Source organism: Anolis carolinensis, chromosome 4, assembly GCF_035594765.1.
Source record: "Anolis carolinensis isolate JA03-04 chromosome 4, rAnoCar3.1.pri, whole genome shotgun sequence".
NCBI classification, from domain to species: domain Eukaryota; kingdom Metazoa; phylum Chordata; class Lepidosauria; order Squamata; family Dactyloidae; genus Anolis; species Anolis carolinensis.
The window spans coordinates 31,074,204-31,089,475 of NC_085844.1; the positions used below are offsets into that span (position 1 = coordinate 31,074,204).

The 15,272-nt window shown below is 40.8% G+C and overlaps 2 protein-coding genes across 3 annotated transcripts in view; one reads left to right on the forward strand and one right to left on the reverse strand.

Annotated features, from left to right (window-relative positions):
• Window positions 1-7,878, forward strand: LOC100559456 (RNA-binding protein 12B). 2 transcript variants are annotated; one of them, XM_008108365.3, is made up of 3 exons: window positions 1-140; window positions 2,850-2,890; window positions 3,426-7,878. In XM_008108365.3, exon 3 carries the CDS (start codon window positions 3,455-3,457, stop codon window positions 5,648-5,650), a length of 2,196 nt encoding a protein of 731 aa, XP_008106572.2. In that variant the 5' UTR covers window positions 1-140; window positions 2,850-2,890; window positions 3,426-3,454; the 3' UTR covers window positions 5,651-7,878. The 2 variants fall into 2 exon arrangements, with proteins under 2 accessions (XP_008106572.2, XP_062836252.1); XM_062980182.1 differs by lacking the exon at window positions 1-140 and adding an exon at window positions 237-1,665.
• The window catches only part of LOC107982737 (meckelin), a 24,781-nt gene continuing 15,554 nt past the window's right edge, over window positions 6,046-15,272 (reverse strand). The window contains exons 4-7 of the mRNA XM_016992806.2: window positions 11,208-11,293; window positions 11,017-11,110; window positions 7,746-7,832; window positions 6,046-6,407 (exon numbers count right to left, since the gene is read on the reverse strand). Coding sequence (XP_016848295.2) covers window positions 6,229-6,407; window positions 7,746-7,832; window positions 11,017-11,110; window positions 11,208-11,293 — 446 coding nt within the window. The 3' untranslated portion in view covers window positions 6,046-6,228. The remainder of the gene's footprint in view (window positions 6,408-7,745; window positions 7,833-11,016; window positions 11,111-11,207; window positions 11,294-15,272) is intronic.

The window sequence follows — 15,272 nt, forward strand, 5'->3', positions numbered from 1 at the left end:
CTGGGCTCGGTGGTGGTGGAGGTTGAGGTTGTATGACAGACACGTTGCGGTTTCCTTCCCCCTTTCCCTCCGAGGAAAGAACCGGAGCCGGGGTGCCCGGAGGGAGGGGCTCGCTCGTTGCCTTGACCCGCGTCGGCCTGGTTAGTAGAAAGGCGGTCCCGCGCGCGGGGTGGGCGGCTTCGGTGAAGGGACGGTCCCTGTGGAAAGGATTTAGGGCTCTTTGTGGACCACGAGCGGAACCTCAAAAATCCAATGCGGTTCTAGGCCGCGTCAATGGGAGCCTGGTGCGTGGAGGAAGGGAAGCCCCAGGCCTGATCTGCCCTGCGTTGGCCAGGCCTCGCCCGGGAAACCCTGTGTCCCGATCTGGGCGTGACGATTCAAGAAGGATATATTGACCAGCCGAGAAAGGTGGTCAAAATGAGCCCTGTGAGGAGTGGTTAAAAGAGCTGGGCCTTGGAGAAAAGAAGTCTGAGAAGGAGACATGAGAGCCACCTTTGTAGATTTCGAAGGAATATCTGCTCTGGAGACTAGGGCACGGCACAGTGGATTCAAATGGTTAAAAAAAGGAGTTCCTCCTAAACATTAGGAAGAAATTCTTGATGGTAAGAGCTGCTCAAGAAAGCAATACAGTGCCTCGGAGCGTGGAGGCATCTTCTTCTCTGGTGGTTTTTATGCGGAGGATGGATGGGGGTGCTTTGCTGGCATGTTCCTGCAGGGCAGAAGGAGGTTGGACTGGATGGCCCTTGGAGGCTCTTCCAACTCCATGATTCTGTGTCCCTCCCAAATTGTGGGACCTTCCTTCTCCCTTGTCACGTTTCATTGGGTGCAATGGTGGCATCTGAGCTACTTTGATGGCCCTCCAGGTTGGAGGGGGAAGGTTTGCTGATGGTATTTTATTTTTGCATCAAGGCATTCCTGTCAAGTCACAGAGTCTCTTCGCAGAAATCCTTGGTACATCCTCCAATGGTTGTGTATAAAATTATTTTCTCCTCAGGCCTCCAAATCACAGAACATTATATGCTCTCCCATGTGTACTCGGTTGGCCATATGGGAATCTCTCAAGAGTGTGCTGGATCATTCTGAAGTGGTTTTCTTAGGAGCATGTTGCTGGATTTGAGTGGAATATACAGAAACTACCAGAGAACAACACAGGACATAAAACACAGTGATGAGTCTTGTCTCTTGGAGGTTGCCTTGCCGCTTTCCTAGCCCATGTTTACTTGGAAAAGAAGTGGTCAGGCATGGTTGCTCAGGAAGCCATGGTTTCTCTACTTGGAGTGTAATCTGTGGAAGCAACTATGCCTGGATATCCCAGAGTTCTGCCGTACTGTTTATTCCAGGTGGAAAATAGGATTCTCTTTGCAACAAACCACATTTTTGAAAAGATCAGAGGAAGTCCTGCTTGAGTAATGAGCAAAGTTCAATGATATGACTGTCTTCATCTGTTATAACAGGAATCTCAATATTTGCCTCCTTTTCTTGAGATATAGGCAGGAATAAAAAGCTGGAAGAGTTTATTAGCCAGGAATATTTGTTTTGTGAATGTATCACTTCGGACTTTCAAATAACATGCATCATTTGGGTCAAGCTACACAGAGAACTACTTGTTTCAGCTCGCCCCCAAACCTTGTCAGAGGCTCTATCTCCAGTGACCATTTTATATAGGTACAAATTGGTATTTTAAAAAAATGATTCCGCTGTGGAGATGATTCCATAGGAAATGCTGGGGTCAGTTTAAGTCCTGGATGTTTTGCACACTTGAGTTCAGTGATACAAGTGTGTAGGTATAAGAGTGCGGCTTTAACAACGTATTTGATCTTTTAATACTTTTGACTTGCATATAAATTGGTAACCTGTTTTTCGTCTTCAGAGATATTGAAAACTTAGCTTGCATGCATCTTGTGGATTTAACTGCATTGGAGACATCTGTAGAAAAAATTGGTATAACTTTACAGTACATAGGCCTCACTAGTTTAATACTGAATTATACTTGTAGAAAATATCAATTGTAACTAATTTTGTTGCATTTGTTGTCATAAGCTTGTATAGTTTCACAGTTGAGAAACTATAACAATGCTGTATTGAGTTTTTGAACAATGGATTATTAAGATAAATGGAAATGTTGCCGTTGATTTTTTTTTCTGCTATATAGATTGGGTCTCTAGAAAACAAATGAATTAAAACACTTCAAACTTGGGAAGATTTTTTTTAAAAAACCAGCCTGGACTGATTTTATATGATGTCTTTAGGTGGGTACAATAGGTGTGTTCTAGGTATTATCCAAAACCTGAATATTTGACGACATAAGGCTAATAGTCTTTGGCTTTTTGGTCTTGTTCATCGGTCACCAAATGACTTGGGTACTTGTAGTAATTGTCTTTTAATAGGGCATTGAAAGTGAAATATTTCCCTGCAGATATTAGAGAGATAATTTAGAAAATGTCTAGTGAACTCAGTGGAACGTACTTCCAGATAAACTTGCATATGATTTGATGTTGTAAGATTATGTTTGATTCTGCTGGATTCATGGTGTGAAGACAATAATTTGAGAGGAAACTTGAGCGCATGTTATCAGTATAATTTCATCGGATTTCTGATTTGGGGATTTTTCTTGCAACATATCCATCTTTGCAAGGCACAATTCAGTGTTGATGAAAAATAAGCCACTATCTTCAGAAGAAAACGAATTAAAGTGGACTGGAAAAAATCTATATTTTTATATGAGACTTCATCTTTCAAGGATTTTGAGTGGTTCTTTGACTTTTCAACAATACTTGGATCTCTTGGAGAATAACCTGGAATTCTCATTACTTCATAGCAATTAATTATGTTTCATTTTCTTTCCACAGTTGATTTCACAGACTTTATCAGGCCTTTCAAGAAGAAACAGGTAAGCTTCTAGAAGCTTAATACTTCTGTTCTCTCAGGTCATGGCTTCTTCCAAACTTGTAGCAGAAAAAGGAAGAGGTATGGTTGGATCCTAATCAAAAGAAAAAATAAATAAAGGGGAAACGATGGATAAACTTAATGATTTACTAGTAGTGTGTGATGTCTGAAAATCGAATTGGTTTCATTTTTGTTTGGAAGTGCTGAAACATCTTTTCTGGTTACAATGTTTTCTATGCTTTTGATATCAGAGTAAGGGTTATTTAATCTGTGGTGGATTATAACTTAATGTGAAAGCTACTGTATAGTCAGTCATAGTCAGAGCGACTGAAATTGTTGCTTTAATGATTGGGAACACTTGTAGAACAGTCCTGTATACTGAGACGTTAATTGTTAGCAGGTGTAGAGATGAAATAGGGCTCTCGTGGTTGCATATGAAGGAGTTACTTTTTCATTTTGAATGCTTTCAAATAGTATGGCTTGAAACGACACTGTTCCAGTGTAATTAAGCTTGTTGTCGTGTACGTTTTTGTCCACAGGTCATTTTTTGCTGTGGGTTGAACTCAGAATGGCTGTAGTCATCCGTTTACAGGGGCTTCCTGTTGTTGCGGGTCCTGCAGATATTCGCCATTTGTTCTCAGGATTGAATATTCCTGATGGAGGTGTATATATCACTGGAGGAGAAAAAGGAGAAGCTTTTGTTATATTTGAAACAGATGAAGATGCACGGCAAGCAATGAGTTATTCGGAGAGGTATATAAAAAACTCACGTATTGGGTGTTTTCTCAGCAGCAAAACAGAAATGCAGAACGTGATAGAACTCAATAGGAAAAGATTTGATCACAGTGGAAGAGAAACAATTGGATCTAGATGGACAGATTCTGGTAACTCTAGTAGTTTTTCGAATATAGTTGCAGCCATGAGTAAAGGAACTGGCAGATATGGTTATGATTCTGTGGATCCATTCGAGGATAGGCTTTATTCAAATGGCTCTGAAAACAACAGTACAGATCTTTCGAAATTAAGTTATAATCATCCTAGGAGTAATTTAAATAAGATAACACATAATCAATTCAAGACATCTAATTCAGATAAATTGTACTTATTCATACGTGGTATGCCTTACACTGCAACAGAAGGTGACATACTAGCTTTCTTTGATGGTTTACAAGTGGATGGTATAATCATGTTAAAAACCAATGGGGTAAACAATGGAGATGGTCTGGTGAAATTTGCTACACCGACTGATTGCACGAGAGGGTTGCAGCGTGATAGACAGTATATGCGCAACAGATTTATAGAAATATATCGCTCTGATGAAGGGACATGGATTAAGAGCATGGGGAAAAAAGGATTACAAATGCATCAGGATTTCAGTGATGAACAGTTTTCTCATGATTTCAATAAAGAAAGACGCCCAGACTTCCAATCCTCAAGAATGCATACCCGTTCAAAGTCTCCTCCAAGGAGGGTTGTGGCACATACCCATTCAAGATCCCCTCCTAAGAGGATTGCGGCACGTACCGTTTCGAGGTCTCCCCCAAGAAGTGTTATGACACACAGCCATTCAAGGTCTATATCAAGGAGGGCTGTGGCACGCACTCATTCAAGGTCTCCACCAAGGAGGATTACAGCACGCTCTCGTTCACCTTTATCTGGTTCAAGCCGGTCTCCTTCACCTCATAATGGGGAACATTATATACATGTCAAAAAATTGCCATTTCCTATTGAAAAGAGAGAATTGAGAGCATTCTTTGAAGACCTAGATATACCTGACAGTCATATTACATTCCTTAAGATACCTGACAATAGACCAAACAAAGATGCAGTTGTGATGTTCAGATCAATGAGAGACTATTATTCTGCACTAGGTTATCACAAGTACCCTCTTCGTGGGCAAGAAATTTTACTTTTCCCCATTTCTAAAGAAGCAGTGATGCAGCTTGCTGGATTTTCTGAAAATGAAAAATCCCCAGAAAGATATCACATTGCAAACGAGAAAGGTGACTGGGATAGATATTCTGATCCAAAGACATGTGTGTATGTTAGAAACTTTCCATATGATGTGACAAAACGTGAAGTCCGCACGTTTTTTGCAGGATTTAATATTAGCAATTATGACATTCATTTGCTTTACGATGACAAAGGAATTGGACTGGGAGAAACACTGGTCAAGTTCAGAACTGAAGATGATGCTCGGAAAGCTGAAAGCTTAAATCGCCGTCGGTTTTTGGGGACAGAGGTGCTTTTGAGATGTATATCTGAGAAGCAAATGAAAGAGTTTGGTGTTAATGTTCCACCAGTGTCAGATGGAAAGATGCAGGATCATATCCGTTCATATGAAAGAGGTCAACAAGGGAACCAAAAGCATCCATCTGATTATAGACATCCACCTAGTGATCTTATCAGCACATCTGATAATTTTAAAGATTCTGCTCCATTTACAGAGTTTGGTGAAGGTGCTCGTGGAAATTTTCCAGGTGGACGCTTCATGTCAGATTCTAATGTCAGTGGTAGTTCAAATTGCTTCACTCTGATTAAATTAAAGAATATACCATTTCAAGCAACACCAAATGAAATTCTGGACTTTTTTCATGGGTATAAGATTATTCCAGAATCTCTTTCAATCCAGCACAACCAATATGGACTGCCTTCTGGTGAAGCTGTTATCGCCCTAGTAAATTATAATGAAGCCATGGCAGTTGTTAATGAATTAAATGATAGGCCACTCGGCCAACGCAAAATTAGATTAACTTTGGTATAGATAAAAAGATGGCTTGAAAATATTTGCATTGTTAATGTTGAGAAATGACATTTTCAAGTAGAAGTTTACTATTTGTAAATACTTTTGACTGGTTTTAAAATTTAGGCCACTATTGTGTGGGATTTTATTAGACACTACTGGATCACCTTGGTAGTTCATGAAAACATGACTTTGAAAGTATTTTGTTTTTTATCCCATAACCCCATGCAGATGTCTAATTTGTCTTTATTAATTCAATATAGCTGCACTTAGAGCTAGAAATTATGTTCTTCTGTGTATGTTAACAAGAAGACCCACCGTTTTTCTTGAATTCTTGTCCATTATTATGTTCAGTGGTATTTTGAGTATCTTTTTCATGCTGGTTCAGCATTTCTTTTAAAATAAAAATATATCTATTGAAAATTGTGCTTATTTTTATTTGGTACAGTCTGGACACTTAAGAACTTACCTTGCTTAATAATGTGTACCTTGCTTAATAATGTGTTATTAAGATGTTATGTAATGTATGTGTGATTTTTATGATTGGAAACCGCCCTGAGTCCCGGGAGATAGGGCAGTATATAAATAAAGTTTTATTATTATTTTACTATTATTAAGTTAGGGCTGCATTTTGACAATGAATATATCCCATGTTTACCTTTGTAGCACTTGCAGAATATACTTAATAGAGGAAATACAGTGTAAGATAACATAGGAGGATTTCTTTTGCATTGTGTAGCTCTTCTGTGCACTTCAAGCCCATAGAGTAGCGGATGACCTGAAACAGGTTTACAAAATGTTGTTGCTTTGAGGAAAAAAAAATGAGTGCTTTTAAAAATCACGATGGAATAATAGTTCAGAACAGTTATAGGAAGGATTTATGGAGAAACAAGTATAATTTTTCAGATTATAAAAAAAACCTGGTTTACTCATGAATTTTAACTGGTTAACCAAATCCCCATGCTAAGTCTATGAGACGCAAAACATTAAGAGTCCCTCCAGGCACTATCTCAAGCAGATATTGACAGGTTTGTAGCCGGGGGTGGGGGTGTGTGCTAGGGGTTCAACCCCCCCCCCTGAAATTTTCAAAACCCCTCCCAAATTTTTTTAATGGCTACGGCCCTGCATAGAAGTATACAAAATACATGAACCTGGGGCCTGTGTGAAATTCAGATTTTCTTTCAATAGATTCAATAGCACAGTATCTTTGTATTGGTAAGCCTAACTGGTTTTTAAGAAAAGCTTATCGAAACCTTCTTAGACTATCCTTTCCTGTCCAGCCTGTCTGTTCCAAGACATTATTTCAAAATGTTTGTACCTTTTTACATAGGAAGATGAAAAAAAATACTTATATATGGTATAGCTTTTCAAAGGAGTTAGTTTTCTCAGTATATTTACAGTTTCAGATTTGTTGAGATGACTGGTTACGTAGGTTATTTTATAAGATATCCAAGCATATTTCTATGCCTTTATCTGTGGATATTCTAGAATTTGTGGAAGTAACAGGTTGTTGAATGTGTGCTTCTTAAATTAACTATTGTTTATTTATTTAATATTTACTATATTTATACCCTGCTCTTAATCCCAAAGGGAACTCAGTGTGGCTTACAGAGTATGGCAAAGTTCAATGCCACATTATACAACAAATATATCAAATTATAAAACAATTAAAACATATAAATGCAATAAACCAGATTGCTGACCTTGGGATGCTGAAATGTAGGCTGGTCTAAATCGAGTTCGGCAGCACCAAGCAGCCGGAGTGAGTGCCCAGAAGCTGAGTTAGGTGCAGCAAGGGAAACAAACGCTGCCCCTTCCCCCAAAGCCCCTGGTCATGGTACCTTCACTTCTTGCTTTTGTCTGAGGCCCCGCGGGAGTGGTTCTTTTTATGCTCCAGCCTTTGGGCTCCAGCCTCTTGATTGCCATGATATAAAAATACAGTAAAATGGCAAGATACTAATAACACACCAGTGAAGTTTTTCATTTGGTTCAACAGCAGCAATCCACAAATTTGTATCCCTGTCACTTCAGTTACACTTTTAGGTATTCAGCATTACTGATGCAATTTTAAAACAACAAAGTTGAGGGTAACTAAACTAGGATTTTTCTGCCTTACCCTTGTAAACTGTTTGAAAAGAAGAACCACTCCTTGATCTGTTGCATCTTGCTGTTAAATGACATCTTTTGTGAAGTAGGCTCTTGTCTGCAAATGTTTATGTGAAAAATAAATGATTACTCTTTAGTTGCCACATGTTTTCATGGCCTTTTTTTGCTGCAGCAGCAGGTTAACAGGACTGTCATGGGGCCTCTGGTGGCACAGTGTGTTAAAGTGCTGAGCTGCTGAACTTGCGGACCAAAAGGTCCCAGGATCAAATCCTGGGAGCGGAATGAGCGACCGCTGTTAGCCCCAGCTCCTGCCAACCTAGCAGTTCGAAAACATGCAAATGTGAGTAGATCAATAGGTACCGCTCCGACGGGAAGGTAACGGCGTTCCATGCAGTCATGCTGGCCACATGACCTTGGAGGGGTCTATAGACAACGCCGCCTCTTCGGCTTAGAAATGGAGATGAGACCAACCCCCAGAATCGGTCATGACTGGACTTAATGTCAGGGGAAACCTTTACCTTTAATAGGACTGTCGCCTGCTTGCTCCTCAAAACTGCCCTTCAAAACCACTGCTCTTATATTGTTTCACTGATATAAATCTATTTTATGCGTATAATGTGTTTAATAGACCTTCTGTTGCCATTCTGTTGTGTGTTGAGCACATACTACAGGTGGAAGACATGGATTACAAACCCTTACATAATTTTTCCAAGATTTACAGGGCACTTCAATTTGTGGCAGGTGTTACCCCAGACTTCCTTAGTTTCACAGCAATATCTATAGGGTTATATGGTGGTTAGATGCACTATATTACTTAAGCATTGGGAGGTGAATGCACATTCTAGGGCTAAATTGTTTGGGAATGATATCTTTAAAAAGCATTCTTGTAGAGCAGGGGTTCCCAAACTAAGGCCCCCGGGGCCGGATGCGGCCCTCCAAGGTCATTTACCTGGCTCCTGCCCTCAGTTTTATAATGTAATATTTTTATATCATTTTAAATAATATAATATATTGTATATACATATAATATTGATAATAATATTATAATGTTATACAATACTAATAATAATACCATATAATAATATTAATTATATGATATATATTACATATAATATTACAGTATAGTGGTATAGTTCAATATAGTGCTAATATTGTGCTATGCTAATAATATAATACATTGTATGTACATACACCTGCTCTGAGTCCCCTTCGGGGTGAGAAGGGCGGGATATAAATGTAATAAATAAATGTAGTAAATGAATAAATAAATACATAATTTTAGACTTAGGCTCGCCCAAACTCTGAAATGACTTGAAGGCACATAACAACAACAACAATCCTAATTAACTTGACTATCTCACTGGCCAGAAGCAGGCCCACACTTCCCATTGAAATCCTGATAGGTTTATGTTGGTTACAATTGTTTTCATTGTTGTTGTTGTTTTGTACTACAAATAAGACATGTGCAGTATGCATAGGAATTTGTTCATTTTTTCCCCTCCAAATGATAATTCGGCCCCTCCACAGTCTGAAGGATTGTGAACCGGCCCTCTGCTTTATAAGTTTGAGGACCCCTGTTGTAGAGACTAGGGACAAGAAGCAGGAAATAACTGTTATGACCAAGAAAATGGATAGAAACACTTAATCTAATAAGGGACTCTTTTAGTAATTTTCCTTGCCTGACAAGGTTTTAATAGTTCAAGGGATCTTTGTTTCTTCAGGCCTGCCTGGCCTAGATCCAAATCCCCAAGGCCATTTACCTGCCCTAAACTTTAGACTTCGGTCTAAAGCATATCTGCCAAGACTGGAATCCTCAAGGTGGCTATCATTTTCAGTTGTGCACCCTGTCCTGCCTTTTGGTTTGGCCTCAGCTCTGAGGGTATTTGCCAAATTATTGATGGTTGCAGGGCATACATCTGTTCCCATATCTGGACGATGTTCTTGTGAGAGCCATGTCTTTTTAGGGAGCTTTGCAGGATAGACTATAAAAGTGAGCATGAATTGGTTTCGGTCTCATGATTTTTTGATAAACCAAGAAAAGCCAGCTGGTTCTCTTTAACAATCATCCACCCAGGGGCTGTGATTGATATGGCTAAGAGCATGATTTACATCTCAGAAGAGATGTAACAATCTGGAATCAGAGATACAAAGTGTTCTAAACTGAATGTTTTCATGGCCTTAGATTTCTTCGCCCCATGATTCAGATTGTACTTTGGCCCAAATGCCACCCAAATCCCCCGTGGTTTTGCAGTCACGTCAATCTATGATCACAAGACACAGTTATATATTATTGCTCTTTTCATATCAGGTCACAGAGTACCATTGTATTCCGACCTGTCTAATCTTCAGAAGCGCTCTCCATTTGGAGAGCCCCTTAATATCACACTAAGTATAAATGTCAGTCTTCTGGATTGAGCTTATTGGCAGGGAAGATTGGTTCAAGGACTTGGAGGTCACAGCATGAATTGGAGCTGAGTGGCCCATCTAGTTCTCCACTTTGCCACATTATTCAAGGGGAAACATCTACTGGTCCCCACAGACAGCACAACCACACAAACATTAAAAATATAGGAGATCAAGTCTTTCTCACGTTACAGGAAGACGTCTCCTGTTCCAACAGTCTGAGAGAACAGTCCTTTTCAGTGCGAAATGTCCAGGGAATCATCAATTTCTAGGCAGAAGCTTATGACTGGGGAACATGGTTATTTTCTCAGCATGATAGCAGGATCAGATTCTGTGCAGTGGATACGTTTGTGTTGCTGACAAATCCCCAGAGCCACAAAATCCTCACCAGGCTTCCCTGTTCAGGCACAAAGGGCAAGGATGCTCGATAGTGTCAGTGGCACAGGGTCTTGTGTTTGACTTCCCCCTTTCTCATATCCAGGCTGGTTAGGAAGAAGTCTCAAATCATTCTCACTGTGCCTTATTGACTCGGGAGACTGGTTTTCTGCCCTGACAGCCAAAGTCACTGTCCTGAACACCAGGACTTGATAATGCAGGAACCCATTCAACATTCAGATGCGACTTGCCTCCAGTCAGCCACATGGAGGTTTAACAGAAATCAGAAAAATTGGTTATGTGAATTTTATGATCAGCATAGATCAAAGGTACAAGATTGCATCTAATTTTTCATCCCATGAGTGGAGTGATTTCTATGTGTAAAACTCTCTTGCTAATGAAGGGTCCTTTTGCTCACAAAATTGAAAATTGGAAACAACTCACAGAACTTCTCTGTTGGAAAAAACGGACTATCAAAATTAATTACTTCACCAAACTCTTACCTAAAATCTGATTAATGGGGCATTTACATTTCCCTTCAGCAGTTAATTCATAAGGGCAAGCAATGCAGTCCCATCCATCTTGAGTAACTCCACCCTGAACAAAAGATCAAACCATTTGAAAATTAACTAAGATAACTTGAAAAAGTTTTTGTAACTGAAGCTGTCTGCTTTATTAGATGTGAAACACTCACTGTGTCTTCTGGACATTTCTCACAGGTAATAGATCCACCGTTATTAGTAATGATCTTGAATCCTGGTTGACAAGCACAAGATGTATCTGAAATACATAGAATTGCTAATTGTACCAAACAGCTACAAATTAAAAAGAAAATTAACAATACTCTTTCTTTAAATCTAAAGTGTCTTCTATTAAATTTCACAGTTGCTTTAAAACAACTCCAAATTTCCCATAATCCCTGTCATTTAAATAGTTTGTGTGTGTGTCTATGTATATATAAAATGCACATGTTTTATTGATTAGCTTTTCGGCCTTATCGAAACATTTAGCGAACACATTTAGCACATACACATACAGCATATAATCCACATTACAAAGTTAAAATAAGCAAGCTGTTAACAAAGGGTCAAGATCCTGATCCAGATCAAACATCTGCATCACCTCTACAATTTACACCAAACTTCTCCAAATAATGTAGTTCTCAACTGACTTGCTGTAAATAGAAAAAGGGCTATTTTATATGTTATTTTAGCATTCTGGTCAACCAGTAAAATGTAATTGTAATAAAGGATCTCAGTGTGTCTTTTGTATAATTTATGGTTCTAGGTATTGGATTCTCTCTTTCTTACACAAGTTAAACGGTATATGTGTGCTATGTTCTACTTCTGCAGCTCTACAGATGCAAAATAGTTCATTATAGGGGACTTGATTAAATCTTCCATGTCTGACCATTGTGTCCAGCTGTTCAAATCTACTTTTGGTAAAAACCCTCCCGAGGTGTTTAAGCATTTCTGTATTTAGAAATAGGTCTGTTTGAAAAGTATGTTTCAAAAGACTTAGCCATTTCAATGAGCCAGCTTTGCAGAGGGTAGCAATGTCTTTCTAAGCTTTTATATTAGTATTCATTGTACAACAATATTTGGATCTAGTTCTTCTAGGACAGTGGTTCTCAACCTGTGGGTTCCCAGGCCTACAACTGCCAGAAATCCCAGCCAGTTTACCAGTTGTTGGAATTTCTGGGAGTTGAAGGCCAAAACATCTGGGGACCTACATGTTGAGAACCACTGTTCTAGGAGATTTAGATATAGAATCGGAAGTCCACAACTCTTAATGTATTTTGTCAATTGAACTAGCCAAGAGGTCTGACGTTGATTTTTTTTTTGTCTGCTCTAACAGGCACAGTTTTGGTAGTCTCTCATTTGCTGTGGCATTCAATTTTACCCAGTAGTTGTATGCCCTAGATTTGGATAAACCACCAACTGTATATACGCCCAGTTCTGCTCTTACTGCGCCAATTGGGGTCCTTTTGTCCACTCTCAGGAAGCTTCGCAGGCACTGTGATTGAGATGGGTCTAATAATGGTACCTGTCCTGCCAACCTAGCAGTTTGAAGACATGCAAATGTGAGTAGATCAATAGGTACCGCTCCGGCGGGAAGGTAACGGCGCTCCATGCAGTCATGCTGGCCACATGACCTTGGAGATGTCTATGGACAACGCCGGCTCTTCGGCCTAGAAAAGGAGATGAGCACCAACCCCCATGGTTGGTCACGACTGGACTTAACGTCACGGGAAACCTTTACCTATAGGCCCCAAACTTCAGCTCCATATAAAAGCATAGTTAGTGATGAATTCTGACTGGAAAAGCCTATGATAATGTGGCATGTCTCATTAAGAGCCACATCCACTGTTTTAGCGTGGTGAGATATCGCCCACACTGGGCATGCGTAGTCAGCAGCAGAGTAGCAAAGCATAAGGGCAGTATAGTGCTGTTAGGAATTGTTGTAAAGTCCAAAACTGGAGAGCCAAAGTTTGCCCATGCCTGGTATAGTGCATCTACACCAGGCATGGGCCAACGTGGGCCCCCGAGGTGTTTTGGCCTTCAACTCCCACCATTCCTAACAGCCTCAGGTCCTCTCCTTTTCCCCCTCAGCCGCTTAAGGGCTTAGGAATGGTGGGAGTTGAAGCCCAAAACACCTGGAGGGCCCACGTTGGCCCATGCCTGATCTACACTGAAGAGTTAATACATTTTGACACCACTTTAATTGCCGTGGCTCAATGCTATGGCTCATGGGTGTTCTAGGTTGGCTTCATCAAACTACAACTCCCGAGATTTCATAGCACTGAGCCATGGGAGTTAACGTGGTGTCAAACTGCATTCCTTCTACTGTGCAGATGCCCGTCGCGTCCGCCCCTGTGGTCTCACCCCTGTGGCCTTTGGTCTGGGATGCCCCGCACTGCCCACAGGAGAGAGTGGCGATGTCGAAGTACTGAGTGGCGGCGCAGCTCTGAGGCTGCCGCCAAGGGAGGAAGAAGGCCTGGCCGCCCGCGAGGCCTGCGTGCAGCGGGAGCAGGAGCAGCGCCATTCCCAGCCAGCGCCTCGGCGTCGCCATGGTAACTGAGGCCTCCCTTTCAGCCACGCCCACCCGCTCAGGGCCGTCTCGTTAAGGGTTGCGCCCCACTTTGGGACTTCAACTCCCAGAAGGCTTAGCTGGTGTAGCCAATGGACGGTGATCCTGGGAGTTGAAGTCCGAAAAAAATCCCTAGAGGCAGTCCCTGAAACTCATGCCTACGGGAAGCCACGAGGATTAGAAAGAACGGAGCTGGACCACTCTTAACAACCACTATGTCAGACTACACAGAGAAACCACTGAAATCCACAAGAGTGGGGGTAATTTCAACAGAAAGGAGGAAACCACGAAAATGAACAAAATCTGGCTACCAGTATTTAAAAAAACGCTAAAAGCAGAACAGTAGATAAAAAGCAACACTAAAAAACAGGGGAATACCAGACCAGAAAAAAATCAGGGCCAGCTAACACCTCCCAACAAAGGATTCCCCCAGGCAGGAATCAGCCAGGACCTGAAGCTGCAAGGTTATTCAGTGCTAATCAAGGTGATTTAATTGCAACATCCACACTTCCACTAACAGACAAGAGTTCTTTCTCCCACCCTGGACCTTCCGCAGATAAACCTCCCTTGCCTGGTTTCCAATATAGCTCACAATGTCAGAGATGCCTGCCATAGATGTGGGTGAAATGTCAGGAGAGAATGCTTGAACATGCTTGAAAATGGCCACGCAGCCTGGAAAACTCACAGCAACCCATGGAAAAAGTTTGTGTAGCCTATTTTGCTATAGTTTTTCAATGAATATCTGCGTGATTATCAAGAAAAAAGTGCCAATCCACAGCAGAAATCATGGGATCAGAAAGGCATTTATTGGAAAGCAAAGCTCCCTTGGCATCACTGGGCAGATACCATGGCAAGCACACCTTACTTGCTTAGACTGGCATTACAATCCTTTCAAAATCAATGTGAATTTAACAGGAATTTGAAAAAAGAACAGGAAATGACACCCACTCAAAGTATGTTTATTTGTATTACAAAGGCTCTTACAAAGTTTCATTATCCAACATTAACTCCAATCAGGGCTCTGAACTAGAAAAAACGGTCTATGCCTTTCAGGCCCAGAGAAGAAAGGGGGGGGGGGGGAGAAAAGAAATTGGCTGCTGCTAGGTGACATGTTTATGCAGGGAAAGGAGAAAGGAAAGCAAGAGGAAAGGACAGGAAAAGGAGAAGGGAGGAAAAAGGAAAGGAAGAGAAAGGAAAAGGGACAGGGTATGAGGGGAAGAAAAGAGAAAGAAAGGACAAAAGGAGGAAGAAAAATGGTGGGAAGGAAGAGAAAGGAAAGGAAAGGTATGAGGGAAAGGAAGAAAAAGAGGGGGAGAAAGGAGGGAAAGTAAGGGAAAGATAGAAAAGAGAGGGAGAAATGTGCACCAGGGAAACGGGAGAAGGAAGACAAAAAGAAAATGTATAGTTCTATATATAAAAACAGCTCAAAAGTAAATACCTGGCTGAGCCATGGCTAGAGGTGGCCAAATACAGTAGGGTCTGACTTATCCAAGCTAAACGGGCCGGCAGAAGCTTGGATAAGTGAATATCTTGGATTATAAGGACTGATCAAGGAAACGCCTATTAAACATCAAATTAGGTGATGATTTTACAAATTAAGCACCAAAACATCATGTTAGACAACAAATTTGACAGAAAAAGTAGTTCAATACGCAGTAATGTTCTGTTG